Source organism: Mus musculus, chromosome 18 (assembly GCF_000001635.26).
Source record: "Mus musculus strain C57BL/6J chromosome 18, GRCm38.p6 C57BL/6J".
Lineage (NCBI taxonomy): Eukaryota > Metazoa > Chordata > Mammalia > Rodentia > Muridae > Mus > Mus musculus.
The window spans coordinates 69,956,698-69,973,135 of record NC_000084.6 but is presented as its reverse complement, the minus strand read 5'-3'; the positions used below and the strand labels follow the sequence as shown (position 1 = coordinate 69,973,135).

Genomic DNA, 16,438 nt, shown 5'->3' with positions numbered 1-16,438 from the left:
GGGAAGGAAAGAAAGAAAGGGAAAGGAAAAGGTAGGGACTAGGGGAAAAGTAGGAAGGAGGGAGCTCAGCTACTATAATATTGATACAAGATGAGCTGCCTTTTGTTTGGAGTGAGTACTTGAGCATTGCTGAGAGTTTTAGATTTATTTGTAGGCTTGTTAAGAGGTAGGGATTTCAAAGGGATGAAGTATAAAAGAATTGGAAAGTATGAATGTTCCTCTGTATGTTATAAATATTGCCTTTTAGATTAGAGTAGTCATTTAATTTATGATTGGGTGTCTGAAAAAGTAAAAGAGCAAGGCCCCAGGTTCAACTGTCAGTACTAGGAAAATCTGAACTTTGTTGATTTTTCTTTCTTAATCTTAAAGTTAGAGGGCGGGAAAGTCAGAGAAAATTAACAACAAGAACAAAAAGAAAAATTTGAGAAGCTATTTCAGTTTATGTTAATTGACTTTAAAAAAAAATCCCTAAGTTATTGATAAGTCACAGACAATCAAATAAAAATTAACTTGTTCATAAAACTTTCAATTTTAATACGTTATACATCATAATATTAATTTTCTTTCCATATAGAGTAAACAATTGTTCAAATATATAATTTGTGAAGTTACAAATATTATATTACTTTGTAACTATTTATGCATTCATGGAAAAGAGGCAGGTTTTGAAAATAACACTCTTCCTGAGGAGACATGAGTAGATCAAACATCTACTCACCTCAATTAGGAAACCAACCACAGATCACCGTATGGAAACCACCCAAGTTCACCTTGATGAACAAATGAATTTTATTGGAGTTAACAGGAGTATGAGTGAGGGGCTACTTAGAGGAGTGTATATGTCTCACAGACCACTATTACCACAGCCCACCGCAGGCCAGCCCAGCTCATGAAACCAGGAACACACTGTGCAACTTACAGACATCTTGGTAACTTGGAAAGTAGGGCTATCAGGCATTCAGACCATCTGAGTCCATTCTGAGTGGCTTGGGTGGTCTCTGTCTCTATTTCCTTAGCAGATACCACTTGCATATCAACACACTGTGTTCCCCATTGTGATCTTTCATTGTTTAGTAATGTTTGCTTCTGAAAAAATAATAAAACCAAAAGCCATATAGAAAGTGAGCCACACACAAGAAGTAAGTGACAGAGCTATAAAGTCACACTTGAACTTGAAGAATTTGAATGTTTTTGACCTCAGAAACATCTCATTGTTTTGGTTTTTTGTTTGTTTTCGGGAAATCTAAAGATATTTCTCAAGCAAGCCATACATCACAAGTGGCTTTCTCACCTGTAAAATGTCAAACTGTGTTTCACATTAAATCTTAGAATACCAGAACCAACGCAAGATACAACAGTGTCTTTAGAATAAATTATTCTAGTGGAAATCATGGAGATCATTAAGTTGGTTGAATAAGATAATCTAAAAGTCCCAAATTTCTTGTAACCCAATGTTCAAAAGTGTAAAAGGAGCCTAGGTTAGCACCAGTGAAAGATGGGTTATCTTGCTGAATGCCCAAACCAGAAAAATCAGGTCTCAATCTCCTTACAAATGTGTCCAAGATGTACTACAAAGAAATTCTTCAGTATGGCATAAAGTCATAATTAGAGAGTATAAAGTAAGCAGATTCTTGGCAGATATATTTGTCCACATTGAACTTTCAGGATGTTGTAGTCTAACAGAAGAAAGACCTACTCCTCTCAGGAAATACTGTTGTTATCAGCAAGCTATCTTCCTGACCACCTTCCATGGGCTAATGCTTACAGCCAACCATCAAGAAAATTGGTTGTCTCTTTACTGCAGTAAGAAGAAAGACATCAGCATAGCTGAGCACTATCTTCTTATATCATCAACTGAATAAGCAGAATGAATTATCCATAGTCAAGTCAAAAGGTTCAAATCTATGTCTACTGTAGGGATGGGGCCAGTATCTTCATTCCTTTCATCTCTTTTCTCTTACAGAAACAGGGATAATAGTTTGGACCTGTTTTGAAAGAAAGAATAAAAGAATTAATACTAGGTGCTTAGAACTGTCCTGGCATAGGATAATTATGTCCTAAATATATTTGTATATTAAAATCTAGTAAACATGATTGGGGAGAGGGCCCAGCAGTTAAAAGAACATGTTGTTGTTGTTGTTTTTCAAAGAAATGGAATTCAACTCCCAGCACGCGCATAGTGGTTTACAACCATCTGTAACTTCATTTCCCGGGGCTCTGATGACCTCTTCTGAACTCCACTAGCACCAGGAATGCACATGGTACACATACATACATGAAGGCAAAACATTCCTACACAGAAAATAAAATGAATAAATCTAAAAGTCATTTTAAAAATCTAGCAAACTATAGGCATGTTAGCAAAACACCATAAAAATGAGTTATGAAACAGTTCCAAGATTGTAGTGCCTGGATGGATTTATGAAAACACCATGTTCTTTCCCTTGTACATGCCTTTAAACACTTAAAAAGCAAGGTATTTCACATGGCACTTGGATAGATTGGAAGCATCTTTCTTGAGAGGATAACCAAAAGCCTAAGGGGAAATTCCCTTCTATGTGACTGTACCTGCTAGTTTTGTGTCAGCTTGACACAAGCTAGAGTCATCAGAGAGGAGGAAGCCTCAATTCAGAGAATGTCTCCATAAGATCTGTTTCCTTAATTAGTGATGAGTGGGAGAGAGCACAGTACACTGTGGGTGGGGCAATCCCTGAGCTGGGGGCCCTGTAGTTAATAAGAAAGCAGGCTGAGCAAATCATGGCGAGCAGGTCAATGAGCAGCACCCCTCCATAGTGTCTGCACCAGCTCATGTTTCCAGGTTCCAGCCCTGTCTGAATTCTAGTCGTGACTTCCTGCAGTGATGGACTATGATCTGGAAGTGTAAGCCAAATAAACACTCTCCTCCCCAACTCACTTTGGTCATGGCATTTCATCTCAGTGATAATCACCCAAACTAAGAGAATGACCCAGTGCCTCTGTCTCTGTCTCTCTGTCTCTCTGTGTATCAGTCTCTCTCTGTGTGTCTCTATCTCTCTCTCTGTCTCTCTCTGTCTCTGTCTCTGTCTCTCTCTCTCTGTCTCTCTCTCTCTCTCTCTTTCTGTTTATTCAACAGAGGCATGGCCCGCTCTCCTGAGTGTCAGCACTCCTGAGGTTCATTCTTACCCATGGCACTCACAAGCCTCACCTTAAATAGAAGCATCTATCAGAATCTGAAGACACTTTCACAAAAACACCTGACCAAACATTCCAGCTCATGAACTGTGATTGCTCCTTGCTTAGATAGCAGCCATTGCTCCACTGAACTATACTGTTTACATCATGATGGCAATACGTGGTAATAGCACTGTGTTCTACCCTTCTACATAGTCATCTTAGATAGCATTAATATCAAGGAGAAAATCAGTAACGAAGGAAAGTGGGCCACTTACAGCCATGTGTTTATGTGGGTGGTTTTCCTCTGGCAGTCTAGAACATCTGAAAAGCAGTAGCCATTCTAAAGTGGTTTCCAGGCGACCAGGCAGCCACCATTCTCTGTCTCAGAGGGCAGTGTTTGGTGTCAAATGAGCCCTGAAGATTCTCTGAGTTCCTCTTCATACCAACTGGTAGAGATCTATCAATTCTCTTAACCACATGGAAGGACATGAGACTGTGGCATGGTAAGATATTTATTACCTAAATGTCGAATTAAATTACATCATTCACCCATATACATATTTACATACTTCCCTTTATTTATACATATACAAACCACTATCAAAGGTCAAATCTACAACCTTAAAAGAGTCCCATTTGTAAAATATTTGACGATACAGATTCAAATTTCATTTTTTTAGGTTTAAAGCAGAATTCATCTTCCATGTGGGAAAGGTCCTCGTTCCTTGGCTTTTTAAGTTATTTTGGGGGAAAAAGTTTCTTCTCTCTTGTAGACATTTGTTGAATTGCTTGTAATATTACCTTCCTGTGATGTTATTGATGTATACTAAGTTACATTTAGATAAATACTGGCGTGATGTCATTTCAACTCTGGAGCTGAAACTGCATTTTCAGGAATAACTAAAATCTATATAAGTCCTTCTCTATCAGAGCTGCATCCAGCCAGTTCATTTTCGTAGCCGAATTAACATCAAATATGGAGAAGCACCTTCAGTCTTCAACTCGCTGTAGGAAAAAAAAAACCATAAATTATCAAAGTGGAACAAGGTAGAACCTAGTAAGACAATAACTCTACCATCGTTATCTAGGGTTAGGCCTAGATGAGGTAGGCTTCAACTACCACCATACTGCAAAATCTTATCTTAGAGACAGCCATTAATGTATCTGTCCTGATGAATCCCCCTTGGGATATAGTAGAATCAGACAGCATTTATTATCAACAATTGTATCTAGCTTGAACTGGGCAGGTGTGAAGCTGTGTAGGAGAAGGTTGAGAGTTGGAGCCTTTCAACTCTGTGGAAATATGCAAGCGTCCACATTAATGACACTGTTGGTCTTCCTGTGGGGTTGCCCTTCAGCTCCTTCAATCCTTCCACTAACTCTTCCATAGGGATCCCCAGCCTCAGTCCAGTGGTTGGCTGTGAGTAGCTGCATCTGTTCGTAAAGCAGCTCCCCAACTCTATTTTGAAAATGAAGGACAGACTTTATATCCTTAACATTTGAACTTTTATGTTTACAAAAGAAACAAAAAAAAATGTCTAGTTTTGCTGGGCGTGGTGGTGCATGCCTTTAATCTCAGCACTTGGGAGGCAGAGGCAGGTGAATTTCTGAGTTCGAGGCCAGCCTGGTCTACAGAGTGAGTTCAAGGATAGCCAGGACTACACAGAGAAACTCTGTTTTGAAAACAAAACAAAAATGTCTAGTTTCAATATTTCCATTAGGAAGTTCCTCTTAATTGACTTTTTCCAAGTCATAGAAAGAAAAAAGAAGACGTCATTAACAGTGTCATCTTGAGCTGTTAATTACATGTAGCTAAAAGACAGCACCAATGAAACTGTCTTTCCAGGGTATCTCTCTTTACCAGTCAGATTTTGCAACATTCCATGCAAAATCATGGTAAATCGATACATCACTGTTAATAGGTACACCCAGCACTTCCTCCTCCACCCCACTCTGGCTGGATTTCCCCCGGAGTCAAAGCCGCTTGACTTTGACACGATGCTCATCAAGGTCTAGAAAACAGTTATGCAAGGCAGGAACAAAACTGACCAGCCTCCCTTCTCTGGGAAAGCTGGCTTTCTCTTTCAGTGCCTCTAGGGCTTAATTCTTTCTTCTTTTTAGGAGTTGCAATGCCAGTGACCAACAAGTTGAAAATTCCGCACCTGGAAATCTGAGAGGACTTGATTCAAAATGGCTTCATCTCTACTCTCTAATTATGTACAGCCTTAGCAAACTGAATCATTGTTGCTAAGAGTTTTAAAGAGAGAGAGATGAATCTGTCTGAATTCCTAGACTAATGTTAATCATAGCGAGTCTGATTTTCCACCTCAGCCCTGTGCCCGAGAGTCTCAGAAAATGAGATCCTTTTCCTGTAGGGACCAGAGGGTGGAATTCAAAAGCAGCTAGAACAGGAAGTTTTTAATCACTTTTTAAATGATTCGTGTAATTACAAGCTATGCTTTCTCTTAAATGAACATTTCCTAAAGCTTATGGAAATGAGACTGAAGTCCAGATTCAAATTCTACTTCAGCCAACAACAATAAATACCAGACACAAAGCAATCTGTCTGGTTTGAAGTAGCGTTTTGATTGCTTTCCTTTGGTCATTATCACTGCTTGGAATCATCCATTGGTAGCTGGTAGTTTTTGAAGTTTTATGTCCTAGCAGTACAGAAAATAAAAAGAAACAGAACGACCTGGTCCTTTCCTGGGAATACTTACAATCCATTTGGCTGAGAGCTAATGAAAACTCTAGAAACGGCTAACAACTCATGATTAAAACATCCATTAATGGCACAAAGAAGAGAACAGCTGAGGAGGAAGGAGAATAGAGAAAGTTCTGAAGTTAAGTTTGAGCTTGGCTTAAGGCAGAGAAGGGGGAGAAGATATGCATTTATTTATTCAGTATCAATTTATCCAGCCTCAAGTACTCAGTAGTGGATAATAACAGGCAATGCTGAACAGTATTTGGGTGATAGATGGTGTGGTGGTTAATCTTCATCATCAACCTGGTGGGTTTAGAAGAACTGAGGAGACACACCTCTGAGGAGGTCTTTAAGGGAGTGTGTGGCTAGAATTTAAGGTGGAAGATGGGACTAAAAAGGGAGAAACTGTTACCTTGTGGAGACGGCCTTAGATACCAAGGTCCTAGGTGTTTCAGTCCAATGTGCCACCCTGGTTTTGAGTTCTTTATTCTAAAATTGGAAACCATAAGGACAGAGATCAGACAGCAAATCCACAAATTGCCTCAGTCCACAAAGCTCATGCTCTGCTGTCCCTCCCCCCCCCCCCCCAGCCTCCTGCCTACAGATAGAGGATACTTGCTATAATTATTCCATTAAAACCAAGGCAAACAATATGTTAATGCACCCTGAAAATTACACAATGTTCCAAGGGGTTAAAATATAGTACTCTGAAATTCAACCATTGAACTATTTGAGCTTATAAAGATTCCTTTTCATAGGCAAATGAAAATAATCTCAGTGGTACACATGATATTGGTTAGATAATTTTCCTTCTGATGCAAGCTCTTGATTAAAAACCCTATAAAAATAGAGGCACAATATCTTCGTAATAGTTCATGGTGTCTGCATGTTCAACTTTCTTGATGTCTATACTCCTGGTAAAGCTATCAGTGTTGCTTTTCTTACATAAGTTACTATAAGAAACAGAAACATATGGTCAACGGTACATATTGATTCCGAGAAGCCATAGCTTTAAGAAAGCGGACATCAAAAGGCAAAGTTTTGAGGAACAGACATCAATTTTGATAGAAGTTAGAAAATTAATGAATGCCTAGGATATGAGACCTTTGTCAGGTATTTTATATACATTATTCCCCTTCATATGATTGACTTGGCTCTAGACAATGTATTATTTATTAAACGATTCTTTATAATATATAATATAGATTATATAAAGTTAATACACATGTTAATACACATTTTTTTAACAGAATAAGACTAAATAAACTCAAGTTGACAAAGTAGCTGCTTTGGGTAAACCCCAGGTAGTGCATGCAGCCCTCACACCCAGCTGTGGCCTGTCGGCAGGCTATTTAACACAACAGCGCATTTTCTTTTCCCTGTAAGACATTATTTTTCACTGCGACCACCAAATTTAGCTCAGCCTCCTCATTTTCCAAGTAAATAAGCAATGATTGCAAAAGGTACAGATATTTAAGAGTATCTAAAGGGAGTCCAGGTATAATAAAAATGTAACTGAAAAAAAAATCAACAGTCAACTGAACTAGCCATTGAGCCTCATACCCAACCCACCCCAGTAATACAGTATCTGTCACATGTACATCACTAATCCTATACCAGGGGGTGTGAAGAAGCCAATGACAGCATCGGAAATTTCTCTTTCAATTTGTAGGATGCATATTATCATTGAAGTGATAAAATAAATCAAAAACAACTTAAGAGATGTCATAAAGCAATTAGTAACTGATGATTACAGAAAAGATGTAAACTAAACCAGAGTGAATGGAATAATTTATGGTGTTTTCATACACATAGAGACTGAACCTGGACCTTGAAGGCAAAGGGGAATTGGTGAAGTAGAACAGGGAAAAACCACATGGCTGTTGTTCCTACCGTGCAAGCCCAGGGTCAACAATATCACCTGGGAACTTGTGAGCTCTACATAGTCTCCATCCCTGAGGACACGTAGAATCAGAACCCAAGTGTCTACAGATGAGTATAATAAAAAAAACAGCTAGCCCATTAAGGGTGGGTCGATTTTGAGAAGTAGTGAGTTAAGGTCCAGCTATGTATCAGAAGATGGCCTAGTCGGCCATCAGTGGGAAGAGAGGCCCATTGGTCTTGCAAACTTTATATGCCTCAGTACAGGGGAACGCCAGGGCCAAGAAGTGGGAGTGGGTGGGTAGGGGAATGGGGGGGGAGGGTATGAGGGACTTTTGGGATAGCATTGGGAATGTTAATGAAGAAAATACCTAATAATAATAATAATAATAATAATAATAATAATAATAATGGGCTAACTAGAATTTAAAAAAAGCATTTTGAGGAGAGCTTTAAGATGGATGAAGGGGACAGCGTCACTAGACACTATTTCATTGCCGTATCTCAAGTGTTAAGCATGTACATCTCATCTTGAAAATATACTTCCGCTATGACAAAATGATAATGAACATGACCTTCCTACTAGGAGACCCATGTAATGTATGCACACATGAATGCAGGCTCATACCATAGGTCAAGTATGAGACTGAGAAAAGTGATAGTTTTCAGTATCTCACACACAACTAAGCAGTTGAAAACACAGTCGTACACTGACAGCCTTCATTGGAATAAAAATGTACTCTGATTAGACAATTATGTGGAAGCTGTTTGGATATTCCCCCCAAACAAATCCTTACTTACTCAAGTTGGGTCCCAAACACAAGCAAGAGACATGGACTGTCGAGCTTCAACATGAATGCTGAATTCTTCATCCAATCTTAGCCTCCATTCCTAATCTTTTTCTAATTTTTCCCTTAAGACAGCCATGTGCCTAAGTCTTCATTACATCACACACATTACAACCCTACACACCACTGGCCAGACTATGTCTACTGTTATCATGACTCTATCCTATAGCAGTTCATTGGCAACGGTATTCTGGTAAAGCACTTTGGACACTTAATTTTTTACTCACATTTTGTATGAATTATATTTTAAGGGTAACAATGATTTCCTAAAGTAATATAATCTTTAATATTTAGAAGAGGCAGTGATTTCTGAAGACATCATTCCCCATGAGTGGATCATTGGGAGTTAGAAATGCAGGGAATCGAATGGAATGTTGAAACTATAAATTAAGCTGATGAAAGACATGGAGCAGTGGAAAGAAAGACATTTATTTGGCTTGTGTTTAGCACAATTTTTTTCTGATATTTCAAAGAGTTTTAAAAGGCCTAACAGAATATTTTTAAAGTAGAGTTTAGGAGTCAATCTTATCCCCCAGTTAGAGGAAAGGAACAAACATGAAGATGAAATGAAATGAAAACTATGAGGGAATACGTCGATGACTTCAATACTAAGAGTAAAATCAAAAGCACTCAATATAGTAACTTTGATAACGGCAAAGACAAATGCATTATTATGTAACTTTAACATAACTTCATATCTCTTGTTCTTCTTAGATATATTTATTTTTTATTTTATGTCTGTGAGTGCTTTACTTGTATGCACATCTAATGTCTGTGCCAAGCATTCACACCTGGTATTCTCCAAGGGTGGAGGAAGTCATTTGCTTCCCAGGAACTGGAGCTATGGACAGTTGTGAGATACAATGTGGTTACTGAGAATCGGATCCCAGGCTTCTGCTTCTGTAAGAGTAACAAGACCTCTTAACTACTGAATTGTTTTTCCCGTCCTAACTATTCACTTCTAATCAGTAAATGCAAGTGTTTATATGGATGCTACACATATTAATATGCATGTACCTACACATACACTTATCTGACCACCTAAGTAGATACTAGAGTAGTATCTACTACTAGTACTAGTGACCTGCAGTTTGCTGAGTGCTGTGGCTTGGATGAGAACGGCTCCCATAGGCTAATATTTGAGTGTTTGGTTTCTAGTTGACTATTTAGGAAGATGGAATGTGTGGCCTTTTTGGAAGACCTGTGTCACTGGAGATGGATTTAAAGGTTTCAAAAACTCATTCCAGGTCAAGTCTTGCTCTGTCTTCTGCCTGCAATTGAGGATGTAAGCTCTCAAGTACTTTTCTACCATGCATCCTGTCTTCTACCACAATCCCCACCATGATGAACATAGACCAATTATTTAAGCAGCCTCCAATTAAATGCTTTCTCTTTAAAGTTAGTCATGGTGTCTCTTCACAATAGAACAGTAATGAAGACACTGAGTATCTTTTAAAAATTTTCCTATTTTCTCTGAATTTCATTCACCACTTTAAAAATATATGAAAGGAAGGAAGGAAGGAAGGAAGGAAGGAAGGAAGGAAGGAAGGAAGGAAGGAAGGAAGGAAAGAAGGAAGGAAGGGGGGAAAAGACTTTCTCCTGGAGTACCTTTGATAATTAAACATGCGCAAAGTCCTGAGTTCCACCCTAAGCATCTTATAATCTTTAGACAGACAGATGATCTCAACCAACACTCAGGGGGCAGGGTGTGGTGGCAGAAATATCCAAAATTAAAGGTCAGCCTTGGTTGTGTAGTAAGCCCCAGGTCATGTGTGTGTGTGTGTATAGGCACACACCATACTCACACACACACACACACACACACACACACACACACACACACACACACACAATGTTTGTGCTTTTATAGCTTTTATAGCTCCCAGGGAATGATTATAGTGCTGACAAGGAAAAAAATTATCTACTAAAGAAAATAAAAGTTCAGAACATAAAGACCAGGGTTCAGCTATACTCAGAGAATCTAAGAAAACACTGAAGGCTATCATCACTGTGAAGTGTCTGAAGCAGATGGAATCTTACTGTGAAAAGCCAGGAAGGGTTTTACAGGAGAGAAAATGACTGCTTAGGAACAAAACCTTGTCTCTCACAGGAAATTAAAATACACTGTTTCTGCTTTTTTTTTTTTAATTTTGTTTTGATTTTAAAGTCCTTATAATAATATTTAATTTAAAATGGCTGTCCATGATGAACTGTTGAGTCAACACTAACGAAAGTGGAATTTAGTACAATTGTAAAATTATTTTAAGTTTTTAAAAATCATTTTTTGATATAGCTTCCACGTGGCAACCCCTTGATTTTGCAGTTGCAGAGAATCTTCTACTGTGAAGGAAATCCAGCTCACACCACTTGTCCAACCAACTCCCAGGAAAAGCATGTCAGTTTACACTGAGATGGAGGAACGCTGAAAAGCATAACAGTATCAGACTTTGGGATGTAATTAAGCCTGGAGGCAAATCCAGGATCGGTGCGGATGAAGGAGTCACAGATCAGGAAGAAGGATGGGAAAAGGAGCCAAAAAACCTTACCCTCGGGTTAGAGAGTCTACACAAGAGAAGCCTTGACCAAGCCTTAGCCCAAGTATGGTCCTGTCTTGCCAATACAGTGTCTATCCAGGGACAATGCGGATGAACCTTTAACATTTATTTACTGTCTAAATCTAATAAAAACAAGGTAATGTTTATTCAATAATAAATTAGTCATAATGTAATAGTGAAAGTGAGCTATAATTTCTCATGCATAGCATATTCAGATACACTGATAAAGACACGGAAGACTCATGTGTAAACACCAGGGTACATGTACTTACCTAGAGACACAGTCAGAGGCAATATGACACACAAGAACATTCAAAGTCAAATAGGCACAAAACCGTGCATAAGCATATACATAGGTGGTAGTTTATCATTTACACACTGGCACACATCTACACATACATGCCCAGGCATGTACCAACACAGAAATATACAGCGCAGACTCTCTTCTTACCTGGGCTTCAAGCACAGTGACCTTTTCTTTCAAATTTTCAATTTTTGTATCTTGCTCCTTTAAAGTATTTTTTAGTCCTTCCATCTAGAAATTGGGAAGAACAATTTGAAAAACCCTGTCAGACCATGGGGGGATAGTTAACATAAGTCAAGAATTTCCGTGGTCAAATGATGTTCCTCAAACAGAAAGACACAATCCCACAGCATGAGCAGACCCAGCAGGCCACTTTAAGATAGCAAGCCAAATTGCCACCCAGGGAGGAAATGATCAGAGGTACTACTCTCCCTTCTCATTTATAGGAGAAAGATGCCTACAGAAAAAGCCAGCAGGTTCAGAGATGGAGGAAGGCTGAAGCAGGTAGCAGGTATCTCACACTGTGGGAGAACTTGCTGAGGAAAAGGGTTCCGCTCTGAAATAGCTGGATTCACTGTTTATGGGGATGTGAGTATGAAACTGTCAAGTCTTGTCAGACCTGAAAGCCTAGCTACCCAGAGAGCTGAAGCAGGAAGATTCCAAACCATGGCTAGCCTGGACTGCAAAGCAATTCCTAGACTACTGTGGTCAATTAAAGAAGACTGTATCTCAAGAATACAAGTAAAATGGGGCTGTGGCTATGGCTCGGTGCTGGAGCACTTAGCTAGCATACTCAAGGCATAGTCAATCAAAATTACTGAAAAAATAAAAATAAAAATAAAAATCACACACACACTCCAAAAAGTCTGATTGCTTAAGAAAGGTTTGAATCCCCTACAGTCCTCCATATAATAGTGAACAACATCTGACTCAGAACACGTCTGCTTGTACAACTAAGACATCTAAAAAGCAGTTAAGACCACTTTCTCAAACTCTCTTCCTATAGAAGCTGAAAGGAGTTGACATTCTAGACAAGAGGAGCCCGGAGCCAGGTTGCCTGAGAAATCAAAAGGGTACATCAGTGAGAAGGCAAGCCATGGAGCCTAGCGTGCCAAGCGGTCCAGCTTTGGTCTTTTGCACTGTAAACCTTCGATCTATCTGAGAAATGTGCTTGTTGGTCTGACCTCCTGGATGATGCTGCGAAGGTTCTGGTGCTGGGAGTGGATCACGAACTGCAAATGGGAGATCTGCTCCTGGAGGATGGAAATCTCCGTTTGAAGATCCTGGCAACTGGAAATGCACACAAAGGTGGGGGGTGAAGGATTATTTTTGCTACCCCAGCCCTCCCCTACTTCTGTTGAGCCTTGTGTGGCTAAGATCCCAGGGATCCACATACCACACACACACACACACACACACACACACACACACACACAAACATGGAAAAGGTCTGTTCTCTGTTTGCCTATGACCATGAGTGAGATAAGTATTGAGGTCACAAACTGCTTCTGGATGAGGAAAGAGACCATTGGCTAAAAGTGCTTGCCATGTAAGTTTGAGGACCTGAGTTTGGAGTCCCTGGACCAGTGTACAACTGAATGTAGTAGTTAGCCTCTGTTTCTGTAACCGGGTCCTTTAACGGGTCCAGTCCATAGCAGAAATGCAAACCCTGGTCTTTGTCTTAGAAAGAGGCAGCGGGAATTAACCAATTACATATACATCAATGTGTTTTTCCTTTCCATGTTCATGGCAAGGAGTTGGGAGTGAAAATAGGCTGGATATGGATTCTCCGTAGAAACATTTATACTCGTCTGATTGGAACAGAGCAGACTGTAAACTCTCAGCCAGCTCATCGTTCCTGAAGTTCATGTTCAAGGGACGGCTACCGATGCATTGGTTCACATCAACATCAGATTTGAGTTCTCTCTGGGATTCAGCAAGCAAGTTTGTTACCAGGGCAAAGGAACCTTGATAGGACACTTCATGATCACACCAAGGACCATGGACTCTTGGATCTTCAGACAGTCCGAACTGAAAATGAAAGAAGCCCCAAACTAGACAGTCTGCAATTCTTGGGATTCGGGAAGGCTGGGGACAGGCAAACAGGTCAGCTGACATCTCAGGGGGATGGATACACAGACTCTGGAGAGGGAGAACTGTTGAAGAGATTTGGAGGGTGGGAGGGTGTAGAGCCTCAACAGAGAACATTCTAAACTCAGTGCAGGGTATGAGGAAGTTGCAGGCTGCAGAAGGCTATGGAAGTTGACGCTAAAACATAAAAGATCCTCCAGTGAAGGCAAAATAGAGAAGAAAAAGAGAGACAGTGGTGTGCTTAGTGGTCTGATTTGCATCTCCGAAAAGTAAAGAGCAAGGACTCTGGGTGCTCTATTGAGACATAGGGCTTTAACTGCACGTGTGCAGGTTAGGGGTTTGTAAACTCGACCCAAGCTGAAGTGATTTGTGCAGAATGAGGCAAACCTGAGAAAGTGTATCCATCAGACTGGCCCGTGGGCAAGCCTGGAGGCGGTTTTCTCGATTAATAAAAATCTAAGCAGGTTGTCCTGAGTTCCAGGAGAAAGCAGGCTGGGTAAGTCATGAAAACCAAGCCAGTAAGCAGCTCGTCTGCATGGCGTCTCCTTCATTGCCATACTGGGGAATAAGAAAACTAGAATCTGAGGTCATTAGACGTTTTCAGAGATGAAAGAAAGGGTAACCAAAGCCCTCTGTGGCAACATGCAAGGCTCTGCTCTTTCTGGGAACACTGAAAGCAAATTGAAACAACCCCTTCTGAGGAGCTGGGCACTTGGGAGCTCAGAGGCTCTCCTTGAGAAGTACATGCAAACATGGCTGTGCTGTAAGTAAGCTGCAAAGTGCTTTACCTGAGATGACAGCAACAACAGGAAGTCAATTTCAGTGTTAAGAAAATCTAAGAGCCCACACGTGGGACTAGCCAAGGTCCTCTGGGTACATGTTATCATTGTGTAGCCTGGTCTTCTTGCGAGACTCCTGACAGGAGAAGCAGGGGCTGTCTCTGATTCTTTTGCTGTTGGAACCCTTTTCCTCCTACGGGGTTGCCTTGTCCAGCCTTAAACCGAGAGGATGTGCCTAGTCTTACAGAAACTTGATATGTCATGTTTAGTTGATATCCATGGGAGACTTGCCCTTTTCTGATGAGAAACAGAAGGGTGGATAGGGACAGGCAGAAGGAAGGTTGCGTGGAGGGGGTGGTGTGGACTGCAAGGAAGGAGAGAAGAGAAACCGCTGTTGGGATGTAAAATAATAATGATGATAATAATAATAATTAATAACTTTTGTCTTTTCCTTATGTCTGTCTAACCACAGACTAAGAGAAATTTCTTATTTGTGGCTCATTAAGCAAGCTTTGATTGCTTCAGTTTCAGAGTCCAATTTATACTGATTTCCCTTTTGCTGTCACCTAGCAAAGTGAGCAATGAGCCTTAACACAACTTAGAAACAGTAAAAAGGGGCTGGAAAGCTGGCTCCACGGCTAAGAGCACTGACTGCCTCTCCTGAAGGTCCTGAGTTCAAATCCTACAACCACATGGGGGCTCACAACCACCCTGTAATGAGATTTGATGCCCTCTTCCGGCACATCTGAAGACATCTACAGTGTACTTATGAATAATAATAAATAAATCTTTAAAAGAAAAGAAACAGTAAGAAGGAACAAAAGCGTTCGTGATGTCTACAGCCTGAGAACTGAGTAAGACTGGATGTTCAGTTACCTTTCTAGAAACAAAGCACTCATTTCCACCCCAGGAAACTTCTAAAACTTCCTCAGAAATATTTTGAGAATTTCATACAGATTGCTCGCACTCAGCAGAACTAATAGAAAAAAAAATAAGTTTGCTTAAAAGAAACAAAGTCTTTTTAAAAATATTAAAGAAAATCATCAAATTCAGACTACCTGGACTCTTATAGGAAGGAACGTTGCATAAGCCCAGAGTTTTACCTGGAAAAGATCTTTACATTTAAGGTCGAAAAGGGTGTGTGTGTGTGAGAGAGAGGGGGAGAGGAGAAGAAGAAGAAGAAGAAGAAGAAGAAGAAGAAGAAGAAGAAGAAGAAGAAGAAGAAGAAGAAGAAGAAGAGGAGGAGGAGGAGGAGGAAGAAGAGGAGGAGGAGGAGGAGGAGGTGGAGGAGGTGGAGGAGGTGGAGGAGGAGGAGGAAGGGTGGAGAAGGGGGAAGGTGGAAGAAGGGGGAAGGGGGAAGAAGAAGGGAAAGAAGGGGAAGGGGAGGGGGAAGAAGAAGAAGAAGAAGAAGAAGAAGAAGAAGAAGAAGAAGAAGAAGAAGAAGAAGAAGAACCAAAGCTCAACGGTGACTATCTGCAAGTGATGGCTAAGCTGCCCTGTCCATATGTCCTTCTTTACCAAGACAGACAGCGGTACATTATCACTCCTCTGCTCTTGGATTCCATGTTTATTCATAGGAAAGAGGAAAATAACAACAGAATACTATGATAGCATATTTCAAATATGTGTGTCCAATTTAAAGCTCAGTCTCTTTCTGGCAATTTGTCATAAGTGGTCAAAAATGCAATTACCATCCAGAAAGAAAGCAGAAGTGTGAAGAAAGATGAGAAAATAGAGATAAAATAAGAAAGGAAGAAGGAAAGGGGGGAAGTAAAAAAAATAAAGGAATAAGGATATCCATGACTGTATAGCAATATAAATAAAGGATAATGAAAATTTGTCCCTTGGAGACTCATAGTAGTGCCTGATAGCCCAGTGATTGAAGTTCTAGAAGGTCAAAGATGTCAACATAGACTGTGTGGTATCTTAGCATCAGAACATAGCATGATTATAGTAAGCTTAGAGTCAAAAGGGAAATGAAAAAAAAAAAAAAGACTCAGGAAATGTGGTACGAATCAGGACCTACCATCACAGAGGACTCCCTAAGAACACCTGAGAAGGACAGCTACTGTGGTGACCTTACTCCCTCCCCGTGAGTAAGGACTGAGACAGATCCGGTTGAA

At 40.2% G+C, this 16,438-nt stretch overlaps 1 protein-coding gene across 9 annotated transcripts in view; it reads right to left on the bottom strand.

Moving 5' to 3' along the window:
• Positions 1-3,647: 3,647 nt before the first annotated feature.
• Ccdc68 (coiled-coil domain containing 68) overlaps positions 3,648-16,438 on the bottom strand; it is a 44,631-nt gene continuing 31,840 nt past the window's right edge. For 7 of the 9 annotated variants that reach the window (XM_006526070.3, XM_006526076.3, XM_017317935.1 and 4 more), the window contains 5 exons: positions 13,399-13,476; positions 12,630-12,735; positions 11,593-11,676; positions 6,270-6,346; positions 3,648-4,158 (listed from right to left, as the gene is read on the bottom strand). In XM_006526070.3, the coding sequence (XP_006526133.1) occupies positions 4,101-4,158; positions 6,270-6,346; positions 11,593-11,676; positions 12,630-12,735; positions 13,399-13,476 (403 nt within the window). In that variant the 3' untranslated portion in view covers positions 3,648-4,100. The remainder of the gene's footprint in view (positions 4,159-6,269; positions 6,347-11,592; positions 11,677-12,629; positions 12,736-13,398; positions 13,477-16,438) is intronic. The other 2 variants (XM_006526071.3, NM_201362.2) reach the window with 2 other exon arrangements.